The sequence below is a fragment of the Balaenoptera physalus genome (genome assembly GCF_965194825.1).
Source record: "Balaenoptera physalus genome assembly, chromosome: 12".
In the NCBI taxonomy this organism is placed as follows: Eukaryota; Metazoa; Chordata; class Mammalia; order Artiodactyla; family Balaenopteridae; genus Balaenoptera; species Balaenoptera physalus.
The window spans coordinates 95,966,446-95,992,618 of NC_138897.1; the positions used below are offsets into that span (position 1 = coordinate 95,966,446).

General features: G+C 50.7%; 1 protein-coding gene across 1 annotated transcript in view; it reads right to left on the reverse strand.

The window, feature by feature from the left end:
• LOC309639896 (uncharacterized protein) overlaps nucleotides 1-18,956 on the reverse strand; it is a 28,581-nt gene extending 9,625 nt beyond the window's left edge. Inside the window, exons 1-4 of the mRNA XM_082417757.1 lie at nucleotides 15,575-18,956; nucleotides 15,336-15,462; nucleotides 5,636-11,000; nucleotides 2,235-5,255 (exon numbers count right to left, since the gene is read on the reverse strand). Coding sequence (XP_082273883.1) covers nucleotides 10,742-11,000; nucleotides 15,336-15,462; nucleotides 15,575-15,707 — 519 coding nt within the window. The 5' untranslated portion in view covers nucleotides 15,708-18,956 and the 3' untranslated portion in view covers nucleotides 2,235-5,255; nucleotides 5,636-10,741. The remainder of the gene's footprint in view (nucleotides 1-2,234; nucleotides 5,256-5,635; nucleotides 11,001-15,335; nucleotides 15,463-15,574) is intronic.
• Nucleotides 18,957-26,173: the final 7,217 nt, after the last annotated feature.

A 26,173-nucleotide genomic window follows, 5' to 3' on the forward strand; every position in this document is an offset into this window, starting at 1 on the left:
AAGTCTGATGTGGGTCTCACTGGGCTAAAATCAGGATGTCTGCAGGCTGTTTCTTCCTGGACGCTCTAGGGGAGGACCTGCTTCCTTGCTCATCCGAGTTGTTGGCAGAAGTCAGCTCCTTGTGGCTGTAGGACTGAGATCTCTGTTTCCTTCTGACTGTCACAGGAGGGTCTTTCTACCTGCTAAGGACCATGTATGTGCCTTGCCTCACAGCCCTTTGCTCCATCTTCAGAGCCAGCAATAGTGGTCAAATCCCTCTAGCACTTCAAGTCTCTCCTCCCTCTTCCGCCTCATCTCTCTGGCCCAGCTAAGAAAGGTTATCCTATTTTAAGGACCTGCATGATTAGGTTGGGCCCACCTGGATAATCCAAGATGCTCTCCCCATCTCAAGATCTTAATGTTAATGACATCTGCAAAGCCCCATGTATGGTAACATAGGCACAGGTTCTGGCAATTAGGGTGTAGACATCTTTGGAAACTATTACTCTGCCTACAACACCATCAAGGACTTGAATAAGATTAGCCCTACTCTCTTCTCCTGCACTTGATGTTTGCTGTGATTTGTTGAATTGCCTGTCTACCTCATCTGACTTGAAAGCCAGTCCTTCTCAAGGTCAAGAACAGTCTCACAATTTCCAAACACTTGCTCAGTGAATATGAATTGATTCAGAGTTGGAATCCTTAGGAGACACTGGAGCAGGCGGTTACAGGATACAATGGACCAGGTGGGGCTGGGTGAGCCGGTGTCTCCATGAGGGTAGGTCCACTGCTCAGCACGAATCCATGCAGGAATGGAGCCTGAGGCTACCAGAGCCCTGACTGTTCAAGATAATCCAGAAATCGGAATTTTATACTAAACCACTCAATTTTTTGAGGTAATATAAACATAACATAAAATTAACCGTTTTAAGCTGAACAATTCAATGGCATTTAATACATTGTGCAGTCACCATCTCCATCTACCCCAAAACATTCTGGATTATCCCCCCAAAATAAAACCTTCTACCCTTTAGGCATTTCCTCACCATCTCCCATCCCTCCATCTGACAAACAACAACTTGCATTCTGTCTCTATGGATTTACCTATGCTGGACATTTCATATAAATGGAATCATAGGATATGTGACCTTTTGTGTCTGGGTTCTTTCACTTATTATAGGTTCTGAAAGTTCATCTTCACTGTAGCATGTATCAGTACTTCATTACTTTTTAAAGACTGAATAATATTCCATTATTAATATTAATATACATGTATATACCACAGTTTGTTGATTCATTCATTCTTTGATGGACATTTGGGCTGTTTCCACCTTTGGCTATATGGTCATGTTGCCACTATGAACATTCATGTTCAAATGATTTGTTTGAGAGCGTGTTTCAACTCTTTTGGGTGCATACCTGGGACTGAAATTGCTGGATCATACAGTAAGTCTATGTTTAACTTTTTGAAGAATCATCAAAACTGTTTTCCACATCAACTGAACCATTTTACATTTCCACCAGTAATGTACAAAGGTTCATTCTCTATATCCTTGCCAGTGCTTCTTTCTGGAAATGGAGTAGTATCTCACTATGGTTTTGATTTGCATTTCACCAAAGACTAATGATGTTGAGCATATTTTCATGTACTAATTATCTACATATATATCTTTTTTTGGAAAAATACCTATTCAAGTCAGTTGCCCACTTTTTTAATTGGCTTGTTGACTATTTTGCGATGAGTTTCAGGATTTCTTTATATATTGTGGATACCAGATGCCTATCAGATATGTGGTTTGCAGGTAATTTCTCCATTCTGTAGGTTGTCTCTTCACTTTCTTGATAATCTTCTTTGAAGCACAAGTGTTTTAAATTTTGATGAAATCCTATTTACGTTTTCCTTTGTCACTCACGCTTTTGGTATCATACCTCAGAATCCATGGCCTTCACGTGGCAGGCACTCAAGGATATCAGTTGGATGAATAAGGCTTCATCTTCAACAAGGTTCAGGAGGTTGTAGCAGTGACCCCAGACACTTGGGCTGGAGCTGAATCACACCCATTCAGCACCCTCTTCATCTTCCCCCTGTGCCCTCCCCATCTCCCCCTTCTCCAATATTGCATGCACCACACTGATCACAGCGTCCTTGTGATATATGTTAGTACAGACCTGTCCTATACCCCCATTAAGTGTGAAATCATAACCAATGCTTGGACGAGACAGAGAGAGAGAGAGAGGGGGGTGTAAAATAGTACCTTGCACACCAGCGGGAGGACTGAGATCACACACGTGAATACCTCTCACCAGTGTTGATTATTTCCACACATCGACTCCGAGGCCTGTTCCCCAAGGTCTGTGGGGTGAGTCCTCACGTGATCACTCCAGACGGGGAATACGCGCCATCGCTGGTGGTCAGTGGAGACCACGTGCACTAATTTGCATACCTGGAGCCTGATTGGTAGCAGACATGAAGCGGTTCTGTGTACAGTCCAAATGCAATTCTGCATATTGGTTTCACTTAATCTCTTCTACATTTATCTGTACTGTGTATGCCTTTAAATATGAGTGTCCTTTCTTCAATTTACACAGTACTGACCAAGGTTTTAATATTTACTTTTTCTGAACATTTAACTTAATCAAATAGTTGTGTAGCCTCCCTCCCCTCCCCCGTCTTACTGACTTAACTGAAAGTCTAATTGGTTAGTAGCACACTCTCTGAGCATCAGATCCCTTGTTTATAAACAGTGAACCCTCCACTCAGAGGTGAGAACACTCAGCAGAAATGCTCTAAACCATATTCATTAGTTTTGAAAAACCACAGAAGAAATGCCCCTGAGAGCCCAGAGAAGAGATTAAATGGAAGACAAGGCTGAATGAAACTCCCCGTCCCTGAAACGAAGAGAGAACACTGAAGCACAAATAAATACACAAATAAAAATTGAAAAGACTGATTGGAAATGGTAAGAGTAAACACATTAGAACTAACAAAAGAGATGCACCAGAAGCAAAGAATAAATTAGCTCTAATCTTTCCAGGGTAAGATGTTAGAGGAAAATGTAGGCTCGGGCTCTGAGCCCCGGGATGCAAGACAGACAGGCAATAGCTTGTGCAAAAGACTAACTAAAGGTGGCTGTGAAGGAGACGTTGCCTGCTGCCCAACACTCCCATTCTATTACAAGAGCTATTTTTGGCTAGTGCACGGAAAGCAAAGGTTTGCAGCAGTCACATACAATCCCCACATCTCAGTGACTTAAAACAAGTGTCCATTTCTCATGTCAATCAGGACTGACAGGGGCGCTCTGCTCACCACAGCTGCCCCAGGACCCAGGCTGCTGTCAGTCACCATGTCAGAGGCGGGAGGAGCTCCACAAGGACGTCAGATGCCCTGGGATAGTAGTGAGCATGACCTCCACCCAGCAATCCCATCACTCCAGTGGGTGAGACTAACTCCAAGACACAGGAAGGAGATGGGCTCTAACGGGGCTCCGCCCTGCGCTGCGGGGGCTCGGAGGAGGGGGCGTCAGGGGCAGACTGGGGTCTGGGGGGGCTTCCCGGGGGGCTCAGGAGAGGCCGCCTCGCCCATGAAGAGGAGGGCATGGAAGGCTGAGCCTCAGACGTTTCTGGAGGTGGGTGGAGGTCTGAGCGCCGTGTGGGTCTCAGCCTTTGCCTCTGGGTTCCTGCTCCTTAACCGCTGATGTGGATTTTCCCCAGCAGCACGGAGGGGCGGACGGCAGGGCAGCCAGTCTGGGCGCTTTCTCCACCTAAGGACAGGCCCGCCACCACGGAGTGTGATCGCCTCATCGGGACACGGGGGCTGTTGTAGCCCCATCTGAGACCTTCCTTCGGGGAGCCGTTCCCACCAGAATCTCTCAGTCTGATCCTAGAGCTTTGTGAGCTTTGCATCGCATTAGGCAGCCATTTCTGGTTTCTAAATCGAGTGGAGAATCCCAGGACTGGCTCTCCGACACACACATCCATAGTCGGCAGCTCACTGTTACCTCGAAACGCCTGTGGATGATTCATCTGCTTCCGCGTTCAGGAATCAGGTTAAAATTTCGAATTGCATTAGAGCCTCAAGACCTTCCAGAGCTCAGTGTAATTTATATTCGGTGAATGCACAAATCCCCAAATCTTCACACTGATACGCTCGGGTTCTAAACCTTCAAAATACGAAAGTACCGTGTAAGGAGCACATTACAGGTGGGCTCAGCGAGGCATTAGCCCACGGCGGGGCTGTGGGGAGCCTGGCAGGGAACCTGCAGGACCAGAGAAAGGGCAGGACGCGGGGCGGGGTGGCCGACCTCTGGCCAGATCTGTACGGGAGGCCACAGTCCCAGCGGGTCCCAGGCTCTGGCTGAGGTCAGCGGGTCTCAGAGATTCGTGTCCAGGACCAGAAGGGAGGGCCAGGCCGGAATCCCTCCCCTCTTCCCTTCAGGGTCCGCCTGCGGGGGCAGCTGGGGGCCTCCGGGGCACTGACCCAGCTTCTGTGGAGGCCATCTCCCAGCACCCACCCCTCCTTCCAGGCGCGCCCCAAGTTTCTTCCGGGAACCCACCCCGCACGCTCAGACCCGGGATCCAGGCAGAGCACCCTTGGCTCCAGCTGGGGCTGTGATTCAGGTCACGGCAAGTCAAGCCCCGCCCTGATTGCAGTGATTGGTCCAGAGCTGGTCACATGACATCAGCGTGTCCAATCAGAGTGAGCATCAGGACTTGCCCCAGGCTGACAGGAAAGGCTCTTACCACTGGCTGTGTTCTGGCTGCAATGATTGGTTCAGGAAGGTCACATCACCTTAACGTGTCCAATCAGAGTGAGGGTTAGGGTTTGTCCCAAGTCATCAGGAAAGGCTCTTACATTTTCCACTGGCTGTGTCCCGGCTGCAGTGATTGGGTCAGGGACGGTCACATGACCTCATTCAATCCAATCAGAGTGAGCGTCACCGTGGAGGGGCCTGAAGGTGCCCGAAGGCAGAGATTGGAGCCTGATAACAAAGCCAGGCTGAACGAAGGCAAAGGGATGAGAGGGAAGAAAGGACTGAGTTCTGGTGACGTCACTGGGGCCCTGGATCCAACCGCGCCTGAAGCTGGCCCTGCGCTGCGGAGACCTCAGGTCAGGAGTGCACCAGCCCCACCCCTGTTTTCTTGAGCCGATGTGAGGTGGGTCCGTCAGTTCGCAGTGAGGAGGCCTCGTTAGTGCAGAGGGCACGGAGCAGATTCTAGGATCGGGATTGTGCGGATTCCCGCCGTGCGGTCCGAGCCTGGTTCTTCTGGACCCTCGTCTGTAAAAGCAGGATGAAGGAGCCCATCCTGGGGACAGGGAGGGTCGGGGGGCAGGAGCGCGGGGCCGTGGGGGTGGGGCCAGTGCGGAACACCCTCTGCCCCGAAGCGGCCGCGAGACCCCAGTCCCGCCCCCACTGCCCCCATCTGGAGTCCCGTCCCGTCTGGCGGCTGCCCCGGGTCCCTGCGGGGCTGTTCGGCTGGCGGCGGCGACGCTGCCTGAGGGAAGCCCCTCCCGTGTGGCGGACTCCTGTGCACTCTCGACTTGCCCGGCCAGAGGGGCGTGAGCTGAGCTCTGAGCAAAGAAAGCGGCGTCGGCCAGGGGCGAGGAGACACGGGCCTGCCTTTGGGGATGACGCTGGCTGCTCTTCCAATTACACACCTAGACACGCGGGAAGAAGCTCGAGGGCCCGGAGCTTCTCAAAGATTTCTGCCCGTCTTTATGCCTCCTGCCCCCTCGCACCGAAATGGGGCAGATGCTGTGTTGCAGGGCACCCAACTGGTGGGCAGCATTCACAGAGGTGACAAACCCGGGTTACACTGGTCTAGGTACAACGTATAGGTAGTGAGCATATCCGCAATACACACGTGTGGCACCCATACGCATCACCCACAGGTAACAGACAGGTAGCATGAACCCAGGGGACACAGATATTGCACGGGCAGCACCACACAAACCAAAACAGAGAGATAGTACATGTGCGTAACCCACAGACAGCTCACGTAAGAATCACATATAGGGACTTCCCTGGTGGCGCGGTGGTGAAGACTCCACACTCCGAATGCACGGGGCCCGGGTTCGATCCTGGGTCAGGGAACTAGATCCTGCATGCATGCCGCAGCTAAGAGTTCACATGCCACAGCTAAGACCTGGTGCAACCAAATAAACAAATAAATGCTAAAAAAACAAATCCCATATATTGGAGCGTGTGAAAATGTTAACACACGGAGCAACAGGCACAGGTGACGTGGAGGTGGCACACACAGGCTGCAGGTAAGCAATACACAGAAATAGCATACAGCAGCATCGTGCACGCACAAGGGCGGGACACAAGAGACTCACCTGACACCGATGCACCTGTGGCACGCACAAATAACAGGGGATGCTATTGCGTTCAGGTTACAGAGCAGCCACGTGAACACGGGTAATGCAGACAACACACAGAAGCAGCCCACCCAGGTGAGTGCCCGTGTAGGCTGCACACAAACAGGTGACAGGCAGGCAGTGCGCAGTGTAACACAAGGGGAAACACTAGAAGAACTACAGCCATGTAGTACCCACACAGAGATAGGTAACACACACATGCACAAGATATACACTCAGGCAGAGCATAGCGAATTGAGAAAGGAGGCTCTGCATAGATAGAAGTACATTAAGGCTCTCAAAGGACATCAAAGTCAGTTTCAGTTTTCTAGAACAAAAAGCATTTTGTGGAAGAGCTTTGCAGTTAGCTTACATTATCAACACCCATATCCTTTTAGTACCACCTCCATCTTCTCAGTTCTTATTCATGGTCTCAGAACGGAGTGACACCTGCCTTAGTTTTAATTAAAAGCTTATAATGTTCAAATACATTTAGAGGGGAAAGGACACATCCCATTTAAGGATAATTACATACTTTTTAGAGTCCATTGACTATGCTCCATATTGTGTATGACCCAGCCCAGGTGCCAGCCACAGGTCTTGCTTTGTTGCCACCTGCAGGCGCTGAGTGGGCCCAATGATGATCACTCTCCTGATTGGGTGGTCAGGGGTGCGGACCATCACAGCACGAGAAAAGAAAACCACAGGTAAATGTTCCTGATGAATTTAGACGCAAGAGTTCTCAATAAAATACTAGCAAACCAAATGCAGCATCACATTTAAAAGGTCACTCAACTTTATCAGGTGGGATTTATCCCTGGGATGCAGTGGTGATGCAACATACGCAAATCATCCAATGTGATACATCATACTAACAGAATGAAAGAAAAAAATATGATAATCTCAATAGAGCAGAAGAAGCATGTGACAAAATTCAACATCTGTTCATGATAAAAATTCTTTAAAAGTTAGTTGCAGAAGGAAAGTACCTCAACATAATGAAAGCCATATATGACAAGCCCACAGATAACATCACACTCAGCAGTGAAAGGTTCAAAGCTTTTCCTCTAAGATCTGGAAGAAGACAAGGGTGACCATTCTCACCATTCCTATTCAACATAGTAGTGGAAGTCCTAGCCAGAGCAATCAGGCAAGAAAAAGAAATAAAAGGTATCATAATTTGAAAGAAAGACGTAAAATTATCTGTATTTGCAGATGACATGATTTTATAATCTTAAAGACTTTTCCGAAAAGTTATTAGTTCTAATCGACAAATTCAGTAAAGTTGCAGGATACAAAATTAACATAAAAAATCAGTAGTATTTCTACACACTAACAACAAATTATCAAAGAAATAAATAAAGAAAACAATTCCATTTGCAATAAACAGCAAAAACAATAAAATACTTAAAAACAAACTTAACCAAGGAGGTGAAAGATCTCTACACCAAAAACTACAAAGCATTGACCAAATAAACCAAAGAAGACACAAATAGATGGAAAGGTATCCCATGTTTGTGAATTGGAAGAATTAAATATTGTTAAAACCTCCATACTATCCAAAACCATCTAGAGATTCAATGTAATTTCTAACAAGATTCCAACAGCATTTTTTACAGAAGTAGGAAAAAATCCTAAAATTTATACGGAACCACAAAAGACCCCAAATAGCCAAAGCAATCCTGAAGAAAAGGACAAAGCTGGAGCCAAGAATACTCAATGGAGAAAAGACAGTCTATTCAATAAATGGTGCTGGGAAATTTGGATATTCACATGTAAAAGAATGAAACTAGACCCATCTCTTATAATGCTCACAAAAATTAACTCAAGGGCTTCCCTGGTGGCGCAGTGGTTGAGAATCTGCCTGCCAATGCAGGGGACACGGGTTCGAGCCCTGGTCTGGGAAGATCCCACATGCCACGGTGCAACTAGGCCCGTGAGTCACAATTACTGAGCCTGAGCATCTGGAGCCTGTGCTCCGCAACAAGAGAGGCCGCGATAGTGAGAGGCCCGCGCACCGCGATGAAGAGTGGCCCCCACTTGCCGCAACCAGAGAAAGCCCTCACACCAAAACGAAGACCCAACACAGCCATAAATAAATAAACAAAAAAAACAAAAAACAAAAAATTTAAAAAAAATTAACTCAAAATAAATAATGACTTAAATATAAGAACTGAAACCATAAAACTAGAAGAAAACAGGCAAAAAGCTCCTTGACATGGGTCTTGGCAATGAGTTTTTGAATATGACACCTAAAGCACAAGCAGCATAATCAAAAATAAGTGAGTGGAACTACATCAAACTAAAAAACTCTGAACAGCAAAACAATCAGCAAAATGCAAAGGCAGCCTATGGGATGGAAGAAAATATTTGCAAAACCATCTCTCTGGTTAATCTAACAGTTGGGGGTCATAGGGCAAATGTGAGATGAGATACAAGTCTCCTAAGAGCTTAGATGCAATTAAACAGGTAGGTGCCTGTGTTCACATGCTTGTGCACACATACGCGCACCACACACACACACACACACACACACACGCAAGGATAAAGAAGTGAATGATTCCATGTCAAAATGGATGACCTGGAAAAGGTGTGGTCCTGCAGTGATGGGAAGCAATCTGCCAGTCTAGAGCCATGGCTTGTGGGGGAGGGGGGACAGGTGGAGCAGGTAAGGTCACCTGGAACTTGAAGGATGATGGGTATTTGTCGGTGTTGCTGGGTCTGCAGGCACCGTTACAGATCTGCTCCATTGGTCCACTTTCTTCAAGTAACTGAGCCCGCATTTTCCTTGATGAGCCATCATCATTCTTTTTTTTTTTTTTTTGAAGACTGTATCCTTTTTTATTTTGTTTTTTTGTTTTGTTTTTCAAAGATTTATTTTTTATTTATTTTTGGCTGCGTCGGATCTTAGTTGTGGCGCATGGGTGCACCGCTCTTCGCTGCGGCGCTCGGGCTTCTCTCTAGCTGCGGCATGCAGGTTTTCTCTTCTCTAGTTGTGGCGCGTGGGTTCCAGGGGGCGTGGGCTCCGTAGTTTGCAGCACGCAGGCTCTCTCGTTGAGGCGTGAGAGCTCAGTAGTTGTGGCACGCGGGCCTAGTTGCCCTGCGGCATGTGGGATCTTAGTTCCCTGACCAGGGATGGAACCCAAGGCCGCATTGTAAGGCGGATTCTTTACCACTGGACCACCAGGGAAGCCCTCAGAGCCATCATCATTCTATGTGGTCAGGTCCTCTGACTCCTGTCGTGGGTCTAAGATGGCTATGTGACCCAAGCCCAGCTTACTAAATCATTAACTCTCTTGCCAGAGATTGACCCAAAGACAGACGTGTAGCACTGGATGGACCGATGAGACTCAGTCCTGGATTCTTCACTTAAATGATTGAGAAAGAAGCAGCTGAGCTTTCTAAGAAGATGCAAATATTAGTGAGACTCAGATCCAAGCAGCTATCTTGATACTACATGGGGAGAGCCAAGGCACAAATGGAGGAGTCAGATCTGCAGGATGGAAAAAAGGGGAAAAATCTTGATAATGTCACTCGAGTCCCTAGAGCAAGCATGCCTGAAGCCATCGCCCGGATGTTTTTGTTATATGAGCTACTTTCAGTTGAGGTTCTGCCACTTGACATTGAATTAAGACAAAATAAATCTGCCTGATATTTTTCAATACCATGTCAGAGTCTGTTTGGGGATTGGGAGTTGGAAGAAAGCTCTCATACTGAGAATAAAGTTTTTAAAATTACTCTGGATCAGCTATCAGTCATTCTGCAAAGAAAGGGTCCTATATTCCAAAACAGCTTTGGGAAATCTGGCCTGACCATAGGGAACCTTCCTCTTTCTCTTTCTCTTCCAGATGACACTGTGTAGCTTAGAGGCATTTATAAGCTAATATGTCTATGAACCTCAAACAGGGAGGCAGATACGCAGCGTTCCCCACCCCAGTTATCTGGGGAGTTTGTCCTGGAGAGCACACATCGAAAATAGGCCTTTCTCCACTTCCACACACACAGGTGAGTTCTGAGGATCTTGCCTTGAGAATCTGACTTGACTTCTGAAAACAACCCAAAAGCAGTGCATCCTCCAAGGTCTATAAATGGTGCAGCCGCCCTGAGCACAGCAGCCTCTTCCTCTGCTCGCTCTGCCAGTGAAGGGCTCAGGAACCCCAGCCCAGCGTCTAGAGCTGATAGGCATCTGCATTCATAGTCTAGTGTGAAGAGACTGGATCCAGGGGCAGGGCTGGTGCCGGACCAGGTGCAAAGGGCTGAGACCACAGTTTCCTCTGCATGAGGAAGCTGATGTCCCCGAGGCCCTGCTCCTGGGGGACGTAACCTAAGGTCTCCATCACGTGGGTGCTGCTGGATGCCATGGGTGCAGCACAGACCCAGCTACAGGGTCTGGAAATACTGTGACTAACCCCTGAGAGTGCTGAGACCTCCATCTCCGGAGCAAAGCAAAGGAGCCAGGAGGAGCCAGCACCTATTCTTGATGAGCATTGACACTGGGCATTCACTGATCCAACAGGTTTGGCTCCTGCAGGGTAGAGACCCTGCGTCGATGAAGCCCAGGGGCTTCCAGAGCATCAGGGCATCGGGACCCGCAGGGGAGGGGCAGGACCACACTCGCACCAACTGCAGCAGCTCTGCGGGCTTCTGCTGGAGCTGCTGGAAACTGAGAAGGATTATAGGGTCAGCCTGAGCATCTCACATGTAGCTTTCTTTTATCTCCACCTGGAATTCAACCCCTCCTGTTCTCTCTGTCTAGAACACCACCCATCCTTTGTAGTGAGGACAATTTTAGACTCTCACAAGTCCTACCTTGATTAAAAATTTGAAATTGCAATGAAAGGGAAATGGAAAAAAGAGCTTCCTGGCAAGGTGCTAAATGTCTGGAGCTGATGTCTCACAGACTCTTCTGAGTAACAGCCAGCTTTGTGCCAAGTCAGAGTGTGTCTGCAACCCAGACACATTTTCCCTAGTTCTAACCACATACAAATGCAAAATTCTTCCATAGTAGGATCTGATGACCATGAATTTGTCCCATGACCCTCCTACTTTCTGTGTCTCCAGATACTTGGAAGATAATCTGTGTAAGGATGAGCGGCCAGGTCAGGATGTCGGCGGCCTGTGTGTCTGGGAGGCCGTGGGATGGTCCTATTTGATCCCAAATGTGGGACCAGACTCCCTGGTTGAAACCCAGGTTCTGCTGATCCAGAGCTGGGTGACGCTGGGCAGGTCAGTTTACCTCTCTGAGCCTCAGCTGCCTCATTCGTAAAATGGGGATGACAACAGTCCTTACCGCGAAATGTCACTGGAAGAACTAATAAGTAGTTTATCATTCTTGGTAAACAATAAGCACTCAGTGATGCTAGTGGGAGGATGATGGAGGGGGAGGAAGAATTATCAGATGTATAGCATTTAAGATAAGTAAGCCAGGGCTTAAGATCCCTATTGATCTTCGGTGAGTTAACGAACTCATGCAACAGGTCATGAGGGGGGAAGACTCAATGAGAAAATACACGCAAAGTTCTTAACCCAGCCCAGCATGCACACAACTAAACAGCAGTGCCCAACAGATGTTAACTGTAAACGTGATAGTGGTGACAGTGACGGTAATGATGACGATGGTGATGTGATGAAGTGATGGATGTGGAGGATGATGGATGAGAAGAAGGAGAAACTAACAGAGCATCTAAAATAAGTAACTGCGTGTGTAACGCTGCTAATGACACCTGGACCTAGATAAACGTATCAATGTAATGAATGTTTATCAAGGACTAAGTACCAGGTATCGTGCTTGAAATTTGTCCTCCTTAAGTACAAAGAGATTCTCTGCAGCTTTGAGGGTAGCCGCAAAATACTGGCCCAAACACTCAATAGAAAGTAGAGACTGGGAGGATCTTTCCCCGAACTCACAGCTGCAGAACAAGCTACAGAAGCTACAGAGACTAGATGAGTGTGTGTGGAAAAGTTCCCAGATGGCAGAATCAGGAGCGTGGGAGCAGGATGGAGGGAACAGTGGGTGGGCTTTGGAGCCAAGCAGCACCTGGCTCCTCTCCCAGCCCCAGACCAGCTGTGCAGCCTTAGGGACCTAACTAAACCCCTCTGAGCCTTCATGTTCTCATTGTGAAAACTGGTAACGAATACCTTCCTCGTTAGGCTATTGTGAGGACTAAATGAGATGTCTCCATGTGTATGTAAAATAAGTCACTCAAGGCATGAAGCTAATCCCTACAATAATCTACTATTATGAACTAACTCGCGTCCCCTTTTTCTCTATTACCAGCTTCTGAACTGTGAGATAGCAACAAGACAGTTCATAAAATTTCAGAATCCTGGTCCCATCTTCATGAAATATATTTTGGGGAGTTCAAGCTTTCACCTTTGAAAATAGAAACTTTTCAGAGGGATCAGACTGTGCTTCCTTCATTGAGATTTTTGCTGTAATAAGTGGAACCTCCTGATTCTCATGAAAGACATGAAGTGTGAGCAAGAAAAAATTGGTTGTTTCAAGCTACTGGGATTTTGTGGGTTATTTGCTACTGCAGCACAATACAGCCTGGGATGCGCCTTCAGCTACCTTGGCACTGTGTAATAAATCTTCCTGGTGGGATCCAGAATTGGCTGATTAAATTCCACCTTCCAGCTGAACGTGAGCTCCTGAAAGAAATCAGGCGGCATCACAGAAGAAAATAAAGCATATGCATCTCTTCCACTCCCGAGTGTGTGAGCTGAGGTCGCGTGCACTATGCTGGTGTTGAAACTCCTGTGTGCCCGTCACTGCTGTCCTGGCTTCCTCGTGAACCTTCTAGAAGACGGGGTGTATTTGTCACCCACCTCCACCCACCGCATACTCGCCTGCACGGGGCCTGGCATCTGAAGGTGCCACTCCCGCCAGCTTCAGGTGGTTTGAGGGTCGGGGTAAGAGCAGGGAGGAAACCCGCGGAGAAGCGGCCTCCCCAAGGGGCCCTCCCTGCAGGGTGACCTCCTGGGGCCCTGGGTCAGCCTCCACCTCCTTCCTAATTCATAACTGCAGGTAGAGAGAGGCCAGCCGCCTGCAGATTGTCTGTACTTAGGCCCAGAGCCAAGTCTAACCCAATCAGAACGAAGAACACAGCTCCTGAGCCGCTGATGAAATTCATTAAGGGGAAGCTGGCAGGAAGATGGATTAGAGGCTTCTAGAAACCAGCCTAGCGCTCTGTCTGCAGGGAGCTCACATCCAGGCCTGCAGGCTTGGTGTCCTCCAGGGGCTGGGGTGGTGACATGCGCTGTCCAGTTCCAGCCAAGTGCCATCAGGAAGGGACAGGTCTTACAACTGCTCAAGTAAAACCAGATGTTAAGTGTCGAGATCTAATCTATTTGCTTCTCAAACACTGTGCGGACGCAATCAAACAGGCCGGACTGAGCTGGCAGGTCACTGTCTTGTGACCTTGTCTTACGGGCTGGAGAAGTGGGTGCCCCTCACCATAGGAACCAGGTCGAGGTGAGCCCCACGAAGGCGCCCAGATCAGTTTAACTGAGTCTGCTGAGGCTTGTGGTGCTTGTGGGGTGAGGGAGGGGATGAGGGAGGAGAGGAGCACAGATCCCCTGAAAACCCACGTCCCAGAGCGAGGCCCGTGGGGACCACACTGAAGGACCCCTGCAGCGCTGGCCAGCGACTCCCAGATGAGGTGAAAGAGGGAGGAAGTAACCTCGAGTCCAGATCCCTTTTATCTCCACGTGTGTTTCTCTGGGGATCCTAACCCAGATCGAGGCTCTTCAACTTCACAGACTTCAGCCACTCGCCCTGGGGAGTTCCAGCATGTTCTATGATCACCCATTTCCCTCCGAGCTCAGCACCAACACCACGTCAAACAGTGTTCCACCCGCCCGAGCTCCTGAGGCTGCTGCAGTCACCCCAGGACCTGTGATAAATGGGCCCGTGGAGATGGTGACGGAGGCGGGGGAGCCATCGGGAGCCCAAGGAGTGTGGCCACTTTGCTGGAAATGCTGACATTTTCCACGGACCTTGGTTAGAGGGAGAGATTTACAGGGGGGTTTCTGGGGTCTCCACCAAGAAAATAAAAATTTGAATTTATGAAATAAACCTAAGAGTTGGTTATCTGTATTGCCACCTGTGAGTGCTTCAGTTTACAGAACATCTCCTTTTTGCACGTGTATTTGGGTTGTGGAGTTTGGAAACCAGGCTGTCACTGACCAGAAATGAGGGTGGGTCAGCAAACTGCTGGGTCCAGCCCTCTAATCTGCTTTGTGTGGACTCAACAAAGTTTCAGCCTTTTTTTTTTTTAATTTGCATGCTTTCAAGCAGGCCTATTCTCCACGCAGCCGTTTCCCTGTCTGGTCTCAGTGGACATGGGGGCTTGCAACCCCTGATTAAGAGTCAGTCCTCAGCTGAAGCGATCATCGGGAGGGTCGTAGAAGGCCCTCATCTTCATAACTCTGCCCCGTCCTGGTTATCATACAACTGCTAAAAAACATAGTAATCCCTTCCTTGTCAGGAGCACATCTATTGCAAAAGGAAGATTCAAATTTTCAATAAAAGATATAAAAATTTTAAGTAATAAGATAATGCAGAATGAGGCAGAGACAGTTTGTCTCCCTGCATCCATTCTCCCCTTCTTTCTTCGCAGGAGTTTCCCTCTCTCTCTAGTGGCCCCTCTTCCAAGAACGCCCCCCCCTCCACCAGTTGCCCTTCAAAGTCCAAGTTCTCCCTCTTCTATCCTCCCAGGGCAGTAATGAAGCTATTCACTCCAGGAAAACCAGTGGGGGGTGTGTGTATTTTACCTCCAATTCCTCATCAAAGAAATATTTGCCAGCTCAAAGCATAAAACAAATCTGTTATCTTCTTGCATAATGAGGACTGTGAAAATTAAAACTACTTAGAGACAATAAGAAATAAATAGCAGGTCTCCAACGTCTGGTAGATTCCTTATGGCAAATGCCGGAATGCCAGGTGTCAATTACATAGCCCAACCCTCCCGCAGGAAACGAGGCCTCAGGTACTCACCAGGACTCCTCAGGATGGACAAAAACAAAGACAGACAAACAAACCAAGAGGTCTTTGCCATCAATTGTCCAGTGGGGCTCTCCTTCCTCTCCTGCCCTTCTGGGGGCAGAGGGGTCTGAAGAAGGACCTGAAAATGAAGGCACACCTGCCCTACCCCATCCTATCCCCACCTAACTTGTTCCATCCCTCCCTACCCCACCCCATCCCACCCTATCCTATCTAATCCTATTCCCACCTACCCCCTCCTATCCCATAGTAGTAGCGGTGCTTGCTGTCCTCTGATCCAAAGACCTTGATCACCATGCTGTAGAGATGCAGCCCTTCCACCAGCATCCACGCAAAGGCGCTCAGGAAGAAGTAGTGCAGAAGCATGGCCAGCACCTGGCACGGGGTCTAGGATCAAAGCAATGGCACAGAGGAGAAGCTCTCTCGGGGTGTGAGCAGTGGGTGTTTGCTGTTGTCTCAACGTCCCTGCACCCATTTTCTGGGGGCGCCTTCTGGTCACGTGGCCTCGTTTTCTTTCTGGGGAGTCACATCTTGCCTTTCTAGATGGAGTGATTTGGATGGGGCACGTGACTCAGGAAGTTGCCAATCACTGCATGCCCCCCTCCCCCACCAAGCACAGTGATTGGCTCAGGAGAGGGCAGGGAATCAGGCCTGGCCAATCAGCATAAATATTCCCATCCCTGAAGCAGGATTGGCTGGGGAGGGTGCAGTGACCCTCCTGGTCCAGCAGGGTGGGTTCTGAGGTGGGCAGAGCTGCCAGGGAGCCAGTGGGGGAGGCTGAGGCTTTGGAGACACCTGGGCTGGGCATCCTGCCGGCAGAGCCAGAAGCCGTCAGTGGGGAAGGCACTGCAGGCCAGCCAGGACACCAGCTCACAGTAGGTGTGGAGTGCTCCTGTGTGGTTTAGACCTGAGGGAGGGCACTGATGTGAGGAGAGGGGGAGAATGCCCAGGCACCACGCGTGTGTCCCCATGGGACCCGGAGAAGGGCACGGCCTGGGAGGAGAACTGGAGATGGAAGGGGATGGGAAGGTGACAGGAGGGAAGAGGAGTGGGAGGGAGGAAGGAGGAGATCTTTTCAAAGGAGGAAAAACAAAGAAAAGCATTAAAGACAGAAACCTATTACTGTACCAAACTTGGGTCTGCTAGCAAAGCCACTGACACCAGGTTGTGGTGAAGGAAAGTACAGCAGTTATTGCAGGGCCAGGCGAGGAGACCAGTGGGTCTGCTCATGCTCAAAAGACCAGGACTCCCGGATGGCTTTCAGGAAGAGTGTTTAAAGGCAAAGTGAGGGAGAGGGTCGCAGGTGTGTGATCAGCTTGTGGACATCCTTCTGATTGGTTGGTGGTGAGGTAACAGGGTGGTATTTTGGGAGTCAACATCATGAACCTTCTGGTTCCAGCTGGTCTGGGGTCTACGTGGTGGTGGTCGGCATGCATTTAGTTTCTCCACCTGGTGGGGGTCTCGGTATCTGCAAAACAGCTCAAGGATACGGCTCAGCATAGTATCTACAGCCCTTGAGGAGGAACAAAAGGTCCTTGACTTTGTTTTATGGCTAAACTATTATTATCTTGTCTTACTTGACTGTTTTCCTTTGTTTCTGCATTTTCTCACTTCTCGGATTAAATTTGCTCTTTGGAACTTGGGGAAGGCCTAGGAGGCTAAAGTCCTTCTACAAACAAGAGAGAGGGGACACAGGGTAGGGGATCTGTCCCCAGGAAGGCCCCACAGTGTCCTGCTCAGTTTCAAATCCAGGGACAGCATGATTTCTGGTGGATACACCAAGTTCTATTCTTACAATGTTCAGCAGTCTGCTAATTCTCAGAATAAAAATGTGTACTTGATACCTCGGTTTCCTGTTTGGAGTCACAAAACTTCCATTTGGTCATTAAGCACAGATATCAAATACACACAGTCCTTGTCTCTGAGGTCCCAGCACTGAGTGGCCTTCTAGGACCAGCTGCCCCTTGCCTGTGGCTCAACCCTGGCTCCCTGTTCTCTTTGTTTTTTCCCCGCTCCCTCTGGATTTCCTTTGGGAGACCTGACCACCGTCTCCCGGACACAGCGGGGTGGGGTGGGGGTAGGTGCTGTCATCATGGTGTCCCCACGCCTAGCCGAGAGGTGGGCATGTGCTCAGGCTGTCACTCGCTCACATGACTCTTCATGAAATGTTCATTTTTAGCACAGATAACTTCAATCCATTTCCAGATCAACCTTTCCTGGCAACGAATAGATGTGATTTGCTTCCATGAAGACACCCACAGACTGTCTAAATCTGGTGTCACCTACATTGAGTGGTGACAGATTTGGAGAAAAAGTTATATTTAATCATAAATAACTCTGTGACTTCATTTCTTTAAACTTGTGGATTGAACCACTTTACTTCCTCCCTCTCCCCTACCCTCTCACAAACACGCTTCCTGCTGAACTTTTACCCCCTTCTGCCCACTCCCACCACCCAACAGACCCACCCACGTCACAGAGGAAGACAGCTTGGTCTTTAGTTCTCAGTGTGTAATGGATCCAGAGGCGAAGCTCTGCTCCAAGGCCATCCAGGCTCACGGTCACTGTCACACAAGGACATGATGCCACCTGAGCATAGGAGGTAAATGACATCAGACATGAGGGACCCAGAACATCCTGCAGCCACCAGCACTCCGGGACCCGGGTGGCAGGAATGTTCTAGAATAATGGCTGCAGAGCCTGAGCTGAGACTCAGTCTCCAGACACTTTGTCAGTGCTGAGCCCTCACCTGCACTCAGCCCATCCACCCTGGGCTGGCATTTTAAGATGCTGATGCCCTCAGGGGACATCCATGGAGAGCTTCGGACGTTCTTCTTTAGAGCACGGCCCCCCGGTGGTGGGCTTGGTCAGGGCCTGGGGGGGCAGCCCCCCTACGAGGCCCTGCCTGAGCCTTCAGGGCCGGTCTCCGCCCCTCCACCCATCAGCCTGGGGAGGCTGTACCAGTCACGGCGACTCATAAACATCTCTCTGGTGGGAGGTTCCACATGGGGCCTGGGCAGCAGCTCCTCTCAGGCTCCCTGGGGAGCTGTGAGCCCGGGAAGGATGTAACCCAGAGGGACAGGTGACCCATGACTCATCACAGGGGCACAGACACAGGACATGCACGTGTGGGGAGAGCTAAGCCCGGGGAAAGCCGAGTCCCAGAGCGGCCCGCCCACACCCAGGGTCCCATTTCCCTCCTGTGCGCTGACCTGACAGCCAGTGCGGCGGGGGGGGGAGCCGTGCACAGCCCCAGGGACACCCAGCACATGTGGGAGACGACACAGTTCTGTGTGACCCCTGACATGGCCCAGAGCTGTGTCACTGGGTCACCCTCTCCAAGGCCAGTCATGGGCAGAGCTTCCTCACAGCACAAGACAGGGTGTCTTCTGAGTATGACTTGGGACTCATAAATTCCTCCAGTGTCACTCTGGGGGTCTCCCCGCGTTCCCACCTCTGTGTGCAGACAGCAAGACAACTGAAAACGGCAGCTATTAATTTCAGAAACCATGAGTGTGTGTGTGCGTGTGCGTAACAGGAAGAGTCAGACGTGCACTTCAGAGACAGTTTCCTGCCCCCTCCCATCTCCACCAAGGACCCCGCAGGCTGGGGAGGGGGGGGTCGGGGGCACGGAGACGATCAGGAAAGGGGCGGGGAGGGACTTCCCTGCGGTCCCGCAGTTAAGACTCTGTGCTCTCACTGCAGGGGGCACAGGTTCGATCCCTGCTCAGGGAACTAAGATCCCACATGCGAGGTGCAACCAAAAAAAAAATGGGGGCGGGAGGCTTCTTCCTCCGCAGTCTACGTGAGGACTAGGCAGCGTTGCGCCCGCTCACATGTGTCCTGGCACTGGGCACACCCTGGGCGCTCATGTCAGCCCTCAGGTCCGACGTACCCCGGGTGGACAGTCCCCATTCCGGGACCCAGAGCACTCACAGCTACCCGGCGCTGAGTGGCTCTGGGCGTCGGGACAGCAGCCGTGGGACAGGAAAGCCCCACGCCTCACCCGCTAAATGGAGCCGCGCTTCTCAAAAGAAGGAAGCCGAGGTCCAGCACACTCACGTGGGTAACGATCGTGGGTGCTGGGGAGGCGGGCCATGCCCGGGCACCGGGGACCCTCAGGCGCTGTGCTCGGACCCTCCCGACGTCCCTCAGTGTGTGACCAGGTCATCCGAGGACACCCCAAGGCCCTGGCCCCGGGCCCCGCACGCGCCCTCCCCTGTCCAAATGCCGCCTGCATCCCCGGCTCGCCCGGCCCTTCCGGGCCCACCGGCCGATAGAGGTCCCTTTGGGCTTGAGTCGGTCTGTCCTGTCTGTGGACAGACACGTCGTGACCACACGAGGCACAGACGGCCCGGCAGGTGCTGACACGCGCTCGTCCTCACCCTCCGCTGGCGGCGGGACCTCAGGCCCAGATGCGCCCCAGGACCCCGACCTGCCGATCCCCCCACGTGCAGCTGAGCACGGCCGGGGACGCCGGGAGGGGCTCGTGCGGGACACAGCGGCACGGCCACGGCCACCGGGTCCGGGTCAGAGACGCCCACCGAGGACCCGTCCAGAGCCGGGGAACGCGGGGTCCACACGTGCGGGAAACTCGGGTTTCTCCGCCTTCCCTGTCCCTGGGGGGTGCTGGGCGCAGGGGTGGGTCCGGTGCCAGAAGGGAATTCAACTCTAAATGTGATCGCCCGTGGTTTCCCAGGCCCTCTCTCCTCTGTTAACCCTCACGGCTCCAGTTTGAGAGGAACGGGGACTGCAGACTCCTGATTCTTAGCTCACGGTTTGTATTCGGTGTGTAAACCTGCCCGGCGGGTGAGGGAAACACGCAGAGAGGAAATTGCTCCGATGCTTCCAGCAAAACACAAAAAGCCCTGTGAACTTACTTACATGGGGATCTGGAATTAGAACAGCCGGCCTCAAAACTGAACAGAACGTGTTTTCAAATCGTCCCCGTGGCCCAGGTAACACGAGTCAGGAAGGTCTCAGTGGAAAATGCGCTGACACGGGCTAGACTGGTCCCCAGGCCCGTTCCTGCGTCTGGCATTTACAGCTGCGGCGTCTCAGAGCAGAGAGATGGGTCCCAGGGAAGGCGGAGCGGGGAGCAGAGAACAGAAGCAGGAAGAGGCAGGACTGTGTGAGCGCGAGGGCGGCCGTGAGCTCCTGTCGGCCCGCAGGTCGGGGCAGGACCGCCCCAGGGGGAGCCGCATCCCCGGATGTGCCACAGAACCTTCCGCTGCGGCCTCTGCCTGCTCCTCCGTCTGCCCGGAATAAACTCCCGGGCGGTTCCGGAGAAGCGAGAGCTGTCCTTTCACGCGCAGCTGGCTGCCCTGCCTGCTGCTGCTGCCGCGCTGCCCGGTACACGCTTGGTGACGCTGGCGGCACTGACATGTGTCCTGAGGCCACGAGGAGGCGTCCCCGTGATGCGGCGGGGGACACGAGGAGGTGTCACCGTGATGCGGTGGGGGACACGGGGGAGGGGCCGCTGTGATGCGGTGGGGGACACGGGGGAGGGGACCCGCCAGGAGGACAGAAACCCTGAGAGTCCTCAGGAAACTGCGGCCCAGAGAGGTTAAGTGTCCCTCCTGGGGGCACCCAGCGCATGGACAGAGCTGGGGTTTGCACGCAGGCCAGCCGCTCCAGGGCCCTCACCCTCGCGCTCACCACGTGGGGAGCTCACGGGCTAAGCGGGGCACTCAGCATGGAAGGGGGTGGGACACAGAACCCAGGGGCGTACGGGGGATGTTGGGATTCGCAGCAGGGAGGGGGTGGGAAGAGGGCTGGACTGAGCCGCCACTTTGCAGACTATCCGTCCTGTCACCCACACAAGCTTCCCTGCTTGTGTGTAAGGACGGTCACTCTTCCAACGTTCCCCGTGAGGATGTGGAAGTAGAACTGCTCCCCCGTTTGTCACGTGGGGACATTGAGGCCCAGAGAGGCGCGGTGATGTGTCTGGTGGCTAGATGGGTGGGTGGCCAGGAGCAGAGGAAGAGGCCGTCCACGAGACACGGAGCTCGTGTCACTATGTAAATTTAAATCAGTTACATTACATAATATGCAAATTGAGTTCCTCAGTCGCACTGCCACATTTTAATTTCTCAGCAGCACACGTGCCTGTGACTACCATTTTGGACAGCACAGCATAGGTGGAGACCCTGGAGCGTTTGAGCAGAGGGGGACATGGTCTGACATGTGGGGGCAAGGGACCCCCCAGGCTGCTGCGTGGGGAGCTGACTGCAGGGGTCTCGGTGGAAGCAGAAGCTGGTGGACCTCATGCAGGATCCAGACAAGAGGTGATGGTCCTGTATGAGAATTGCCATGTGGGGCGGGGAGGTGGCTGGATGGTGAAGATATTCTAAAGGTAGAACCATGAGGATTTTCTGAAAGATTGCATCCACAGTTCAAGGCTTTGGCTTAACCAGCTGGAGGAGTGGAGATGTCCTTCTCTTGGATGGCAAAGAATGTGGGTGAGCGGACTTCAGATGAAATCACATCGCAACCCATGAGCATCAAGCAGAGCTTTGGCTGTGGATGTCCGCAGCTCAGGAGAAGCAGAGCCTTTCAGAAGGAAGGGTCGTAGGAGGGAGCTGAGCAGCCAGCTCTCATGGTTTCAGGGTGGACACCCCTGTCCTGGGAAGGGCACAGGAATATTCTGAGCCTCAGGTTATCCATCTGCAAAATGGGCAGAATAATTCCTGACCTTTTTTCTCTAGCTGGAATTTTTTAGGGATAAAAGAAGAAATAACACAGAAAGACTTGGAGGCTTAGCCAAGATAAGGCATGAGATAACTCCAAGGTAAGATTATTATCTTAATTGGATGTAGTCAAATTTAGTTTTTTATTTTACTGATTTAGATTTGAGGATGAAGTATTAATTTATGAATCATCTGTGACAGTAAATAGACCTCCCTGGTGAAGACTTCCCTAATTACCTGTAACCACCTGTGATTGATGAGCCAGCAGCAGGGATGGTAGGGATGTGATGGCAGGCATTATCTAATCACATGTCCCTGTAAATAATTCAGGGACTGGGGCCACTTCTGAGGCTGGAGCAGAGTTACCTTTGCCTACCGTGGTGCATATTTTCTGTCTCTGCAGGAGACAGAGATGAAGCCACAAAGCAGGAGCCAGGAGGCGAGGTGCAGGCACCAAGCCTCTGCCTCTGCAGGCTAAGCCGTACCCCTCTGACTGTGGCTGTGGATGTCCACGGCTCAGGAGAAGCAGAGCCTATCAGAAGGAAGGGTCGTAGGAAGGGGCTGAGCAGCCAGCTCTCATGGGTTCAGGGTGAACAGCCGTGTCCTGGGAAGGGCACAGAAACATTCTGAGCCTCAGGTTATCCATCTTTCTCAACACCTGGGCCATTCCCTCCACCTCCTTCTTGCCAAGCTGGGTGGATGCATTTGGAACATTCCACTGTCTTTGTTATTAAACAAATCTTGTCAAGCTAATTAGCTATGGGGGATTTTAGGTGGGTTTTTGTTTTCAAAAGTAGTCAAACAAAACAAATGTATGTTATGCTTGGCCCAAGGCTAACTTTCTAATTAAAGTAAACTGCAGTTGGATCACCAAACAAAAGTAAATAAATAATAAATATTATGTGCACATATGTTCAGAGAGGAAAAGCAGGAGGTAAAATGAGACCCAGCAGAGCAAATTGCCAGCCATGAACTGAGCACACGGTGTAGGTCCCAGAAGCAATGAGGTTGCAGGGAGGGAAGAAGCTAGGTTAGTATCACTGCCCGAAGGGGGGAATGAAGAGGGGAAATAGGTCTTGAGTCTTGAGGGGAAATAGGTTTGTTTGTTTGTTTAACAAATTCTTTCTGCCTGGTGTTGGGAGCTATCATTTTCTTCTCTGTCCTCTTTCTTCTCCTTCCTGTAATAAGGGTCTGGCGTGCGTCCGAACGCAGAGCGCGCGTCACAGTGGCTCGGTCAGCGCACGTTTTAGGTCTAGTGTACGGAACCCTGCAGGGCCTGTGTGTGAGACGGCCACCAAGGAGCGTGGGTAGTGACAGTGGAGAAAATCTGCCCAGATGTGGGTGGGTCCCTGACCTCAGGCGAGTTGTCTCCTGGTACTCGAGAACGAGCCATCCAGGGTTGCTCCGCCCCGCGCGCTCCTGGTCTCGGCAGAGCCGCAGAACCAGAATGTTCGGTTAAGTGTGCGCAGCTGCACGCGCGCCGCCGAACCGACCCGCTGAGCCTGTCGCTGCCATCGCCGCCGCTCCGCCCCGTGCGCCGGGACCCGCGACCCCAGACCCCGACCCGTTTTAGATCGGCCCGCGCGCCCCAGGCCCGGGCCGAAGGAGGCGCCCCCTCAGCCGCCCCTGGCCAACGGGGCCCTCAAAGTCTCTGTCTGGAGCAAGGGGCTGCGGAGCGGCGCGGCCTGGGAGGACCAGGGTGAATCTTTAGATGTGATCTGCTGGTCGCGACAGATCATTGCTGTGTCCTAGGTGTCATCTGGGGCGCGTTACCGTTGCGAGGTTTCTTGGCACGAGCAGGGTTCTGCCTGATCAATGCAGGCGTCCTGTGCCCCCACTTCAGCGTCTACCGACAGACAGATGAGGAAGAATATGGCAGCACGCTGGAGCTCACAAAGGAAGGGTTTATGACGTCGCTTGCCTTGTTCGTGGTCGTTTGGATCGTCTTTTACACTGCCGTCCACGATGACTGTTGGGGCACAGTCCCCACCTGCTCCCTGTCCGGTCCAAAGGACCCTCTTAGTTACACCACAGAAACATGATTATCAGGGGCACCCAGCCACGTAGAACCTGGAAGGCCCATGTTTCCTGGACCGAGAATCAGAGTGTTGGGCGTCAGTGTTTTCTGCAAGGGTTGTGACCTGAAACTTTTTAAAGAACCATACACCTTTTGGGGAAGCATTTCTGAATTTTTTTTTTCATTTTTAATTAATTATTTATTTATTTATTTTTGGCTGTGTTGGGTCTTCGTTTCTGTGCGAGGGCTTTCTCCAGTTGCGGCAAGCGGGGGCCACTCTTCATCGCGGCGCGCGGGGCCTCTCACTATCGCGGCCTCTCTTGTTGCGGAGCACAGGCTCCAGACGCGCAGGTTCAGCAGCTGTGGCTCACGGGCCCACTCGCTCCACGGCATGTGGGATCCTCCCAGACCAGGGCTCGAACCTGTGTCCCCTGCATCAGCAGGCAGATTCTCAACCACTGCGCCACCAGGGAAGCCCGGGGAAGCATTTCTGAATTGTCCATCACCAGTCGTTTCTTCTTGGATACCATCATGAAACACCTGTTTGCCGATTGGAGCTGTCCTTTAATTTGTGCACCTCTGGATCCGGATGAAGCATTAAATTGTCTGCCTTCTCCATCAGGAGTACAGGTTTTAAACTATCAATCATTGGCATTTCAAGTCTTCTGAAAACAGTACGGCAGTATGTGCGTGGTCCCTAGCACAGTATAAGCAGCATCAAATAACAGTTTTCATTGTAGAATGTTTTCCGATACTTGAATAAATCAGATCTTTAATGGAAAAAAAAAAAAAAAAAAAGAACAAGCCATCCAAAGCATGTGATGGTGGCCAGGTGGTGGCCTTCAGACACTCCTCCCCCAGAACCCTTTCTGTGCTCCCATCTCTCTCTCATATTGCTGTCCCTCACCTGCCGACTTCATTCCTGTTTCCCCCTCATCTCACCAGGTGGAATCTTCCTCAGCAACTCCCTCCAAGACTGAGTAGCTTCCCAAACCAGGTTGGGCATTGGCCCTATCCAAGGTTCTGAAACCTGCTGGGACGTCAGGATGGAGCTGGTGTTTCTGTTCCACGGTGAACACATGTGAGGGTTCAGTGGCAGTACTAAATGTTATTTTAATATTTCCTTCATGCCTTAACTCCAACAGGTAACAGCTTGAAAATACATAACTGAAAGAAGATTTTCTGTCTGAAAAGATGCTTCTGAGCTGAAGCCTGGGGAGATGGTGGCTTTATCTTGAATATCCTCAGAAATACAGATTCTGAGACACATACATCTCTAAATCCATTCAGATGTCTGCAGACTGTAAGGCAGATGTCAGTAGAAATAATGCTAAGGGGTTATCAATCAACTCAGAAAATGTTTATCAAACCCCTTCTGATCAACCACTGTGCTGGGCATTTGGGTGCTTATAAAGAGATATAAGGAGTGGTTTTAAATCTGAAGAGTTCTGGATCTATAAGGAGTCAACATTAAATATAATAATATTAAAGATGAGGGACTTCCCTGGTGGTCCAGTGGTTAAGACTCTGCTTCCACTGCAGGGGGCATGGGTTCGATCCCTAGTGGGGAAACTAAGATCCCACATGCTGTGTGGCAACACCAAAAATATATATATATATATTAAAGATGAAGTAACATGTATTGTAGAACTGCCACCAACTAGCTGGTAAATTTAGGAAATAAATGGTTCTGTCAGAAACCAGCTTTCTGAGAGCTCACTCTCATCCCCCTATTGGAGCAGAGTTTGTGATTGAAGAGTGTTAGCAGGTGACCTTCACGTGGGGCATGGTTTCCTATCATGATCCAATATCTCTGTTAAGTTTAATCTAAGATTTACTTTTGTTCCAAGAGTGTACTGGAGCTTTGGAAGAGGATCATCCATGAGCAGTATAAATCTCAAGGAAATTATAAACCTTTAGCCAGACTCATCAAGAAAAAGAGAGGGAAAAAAATAAGAGAAATGAAAGAGGAGAAGGTACAACTGTCACCACAGAAATACAAAGGATCATAACAGAGTACTATGAACAACTATATGCCAATAAAATGGACAACTTAGAAGAAGTGGATAAATTCCTAGAAATGTATGATCTCCCAAGACTGAAACAGGAAGAAATAGAAAATACGA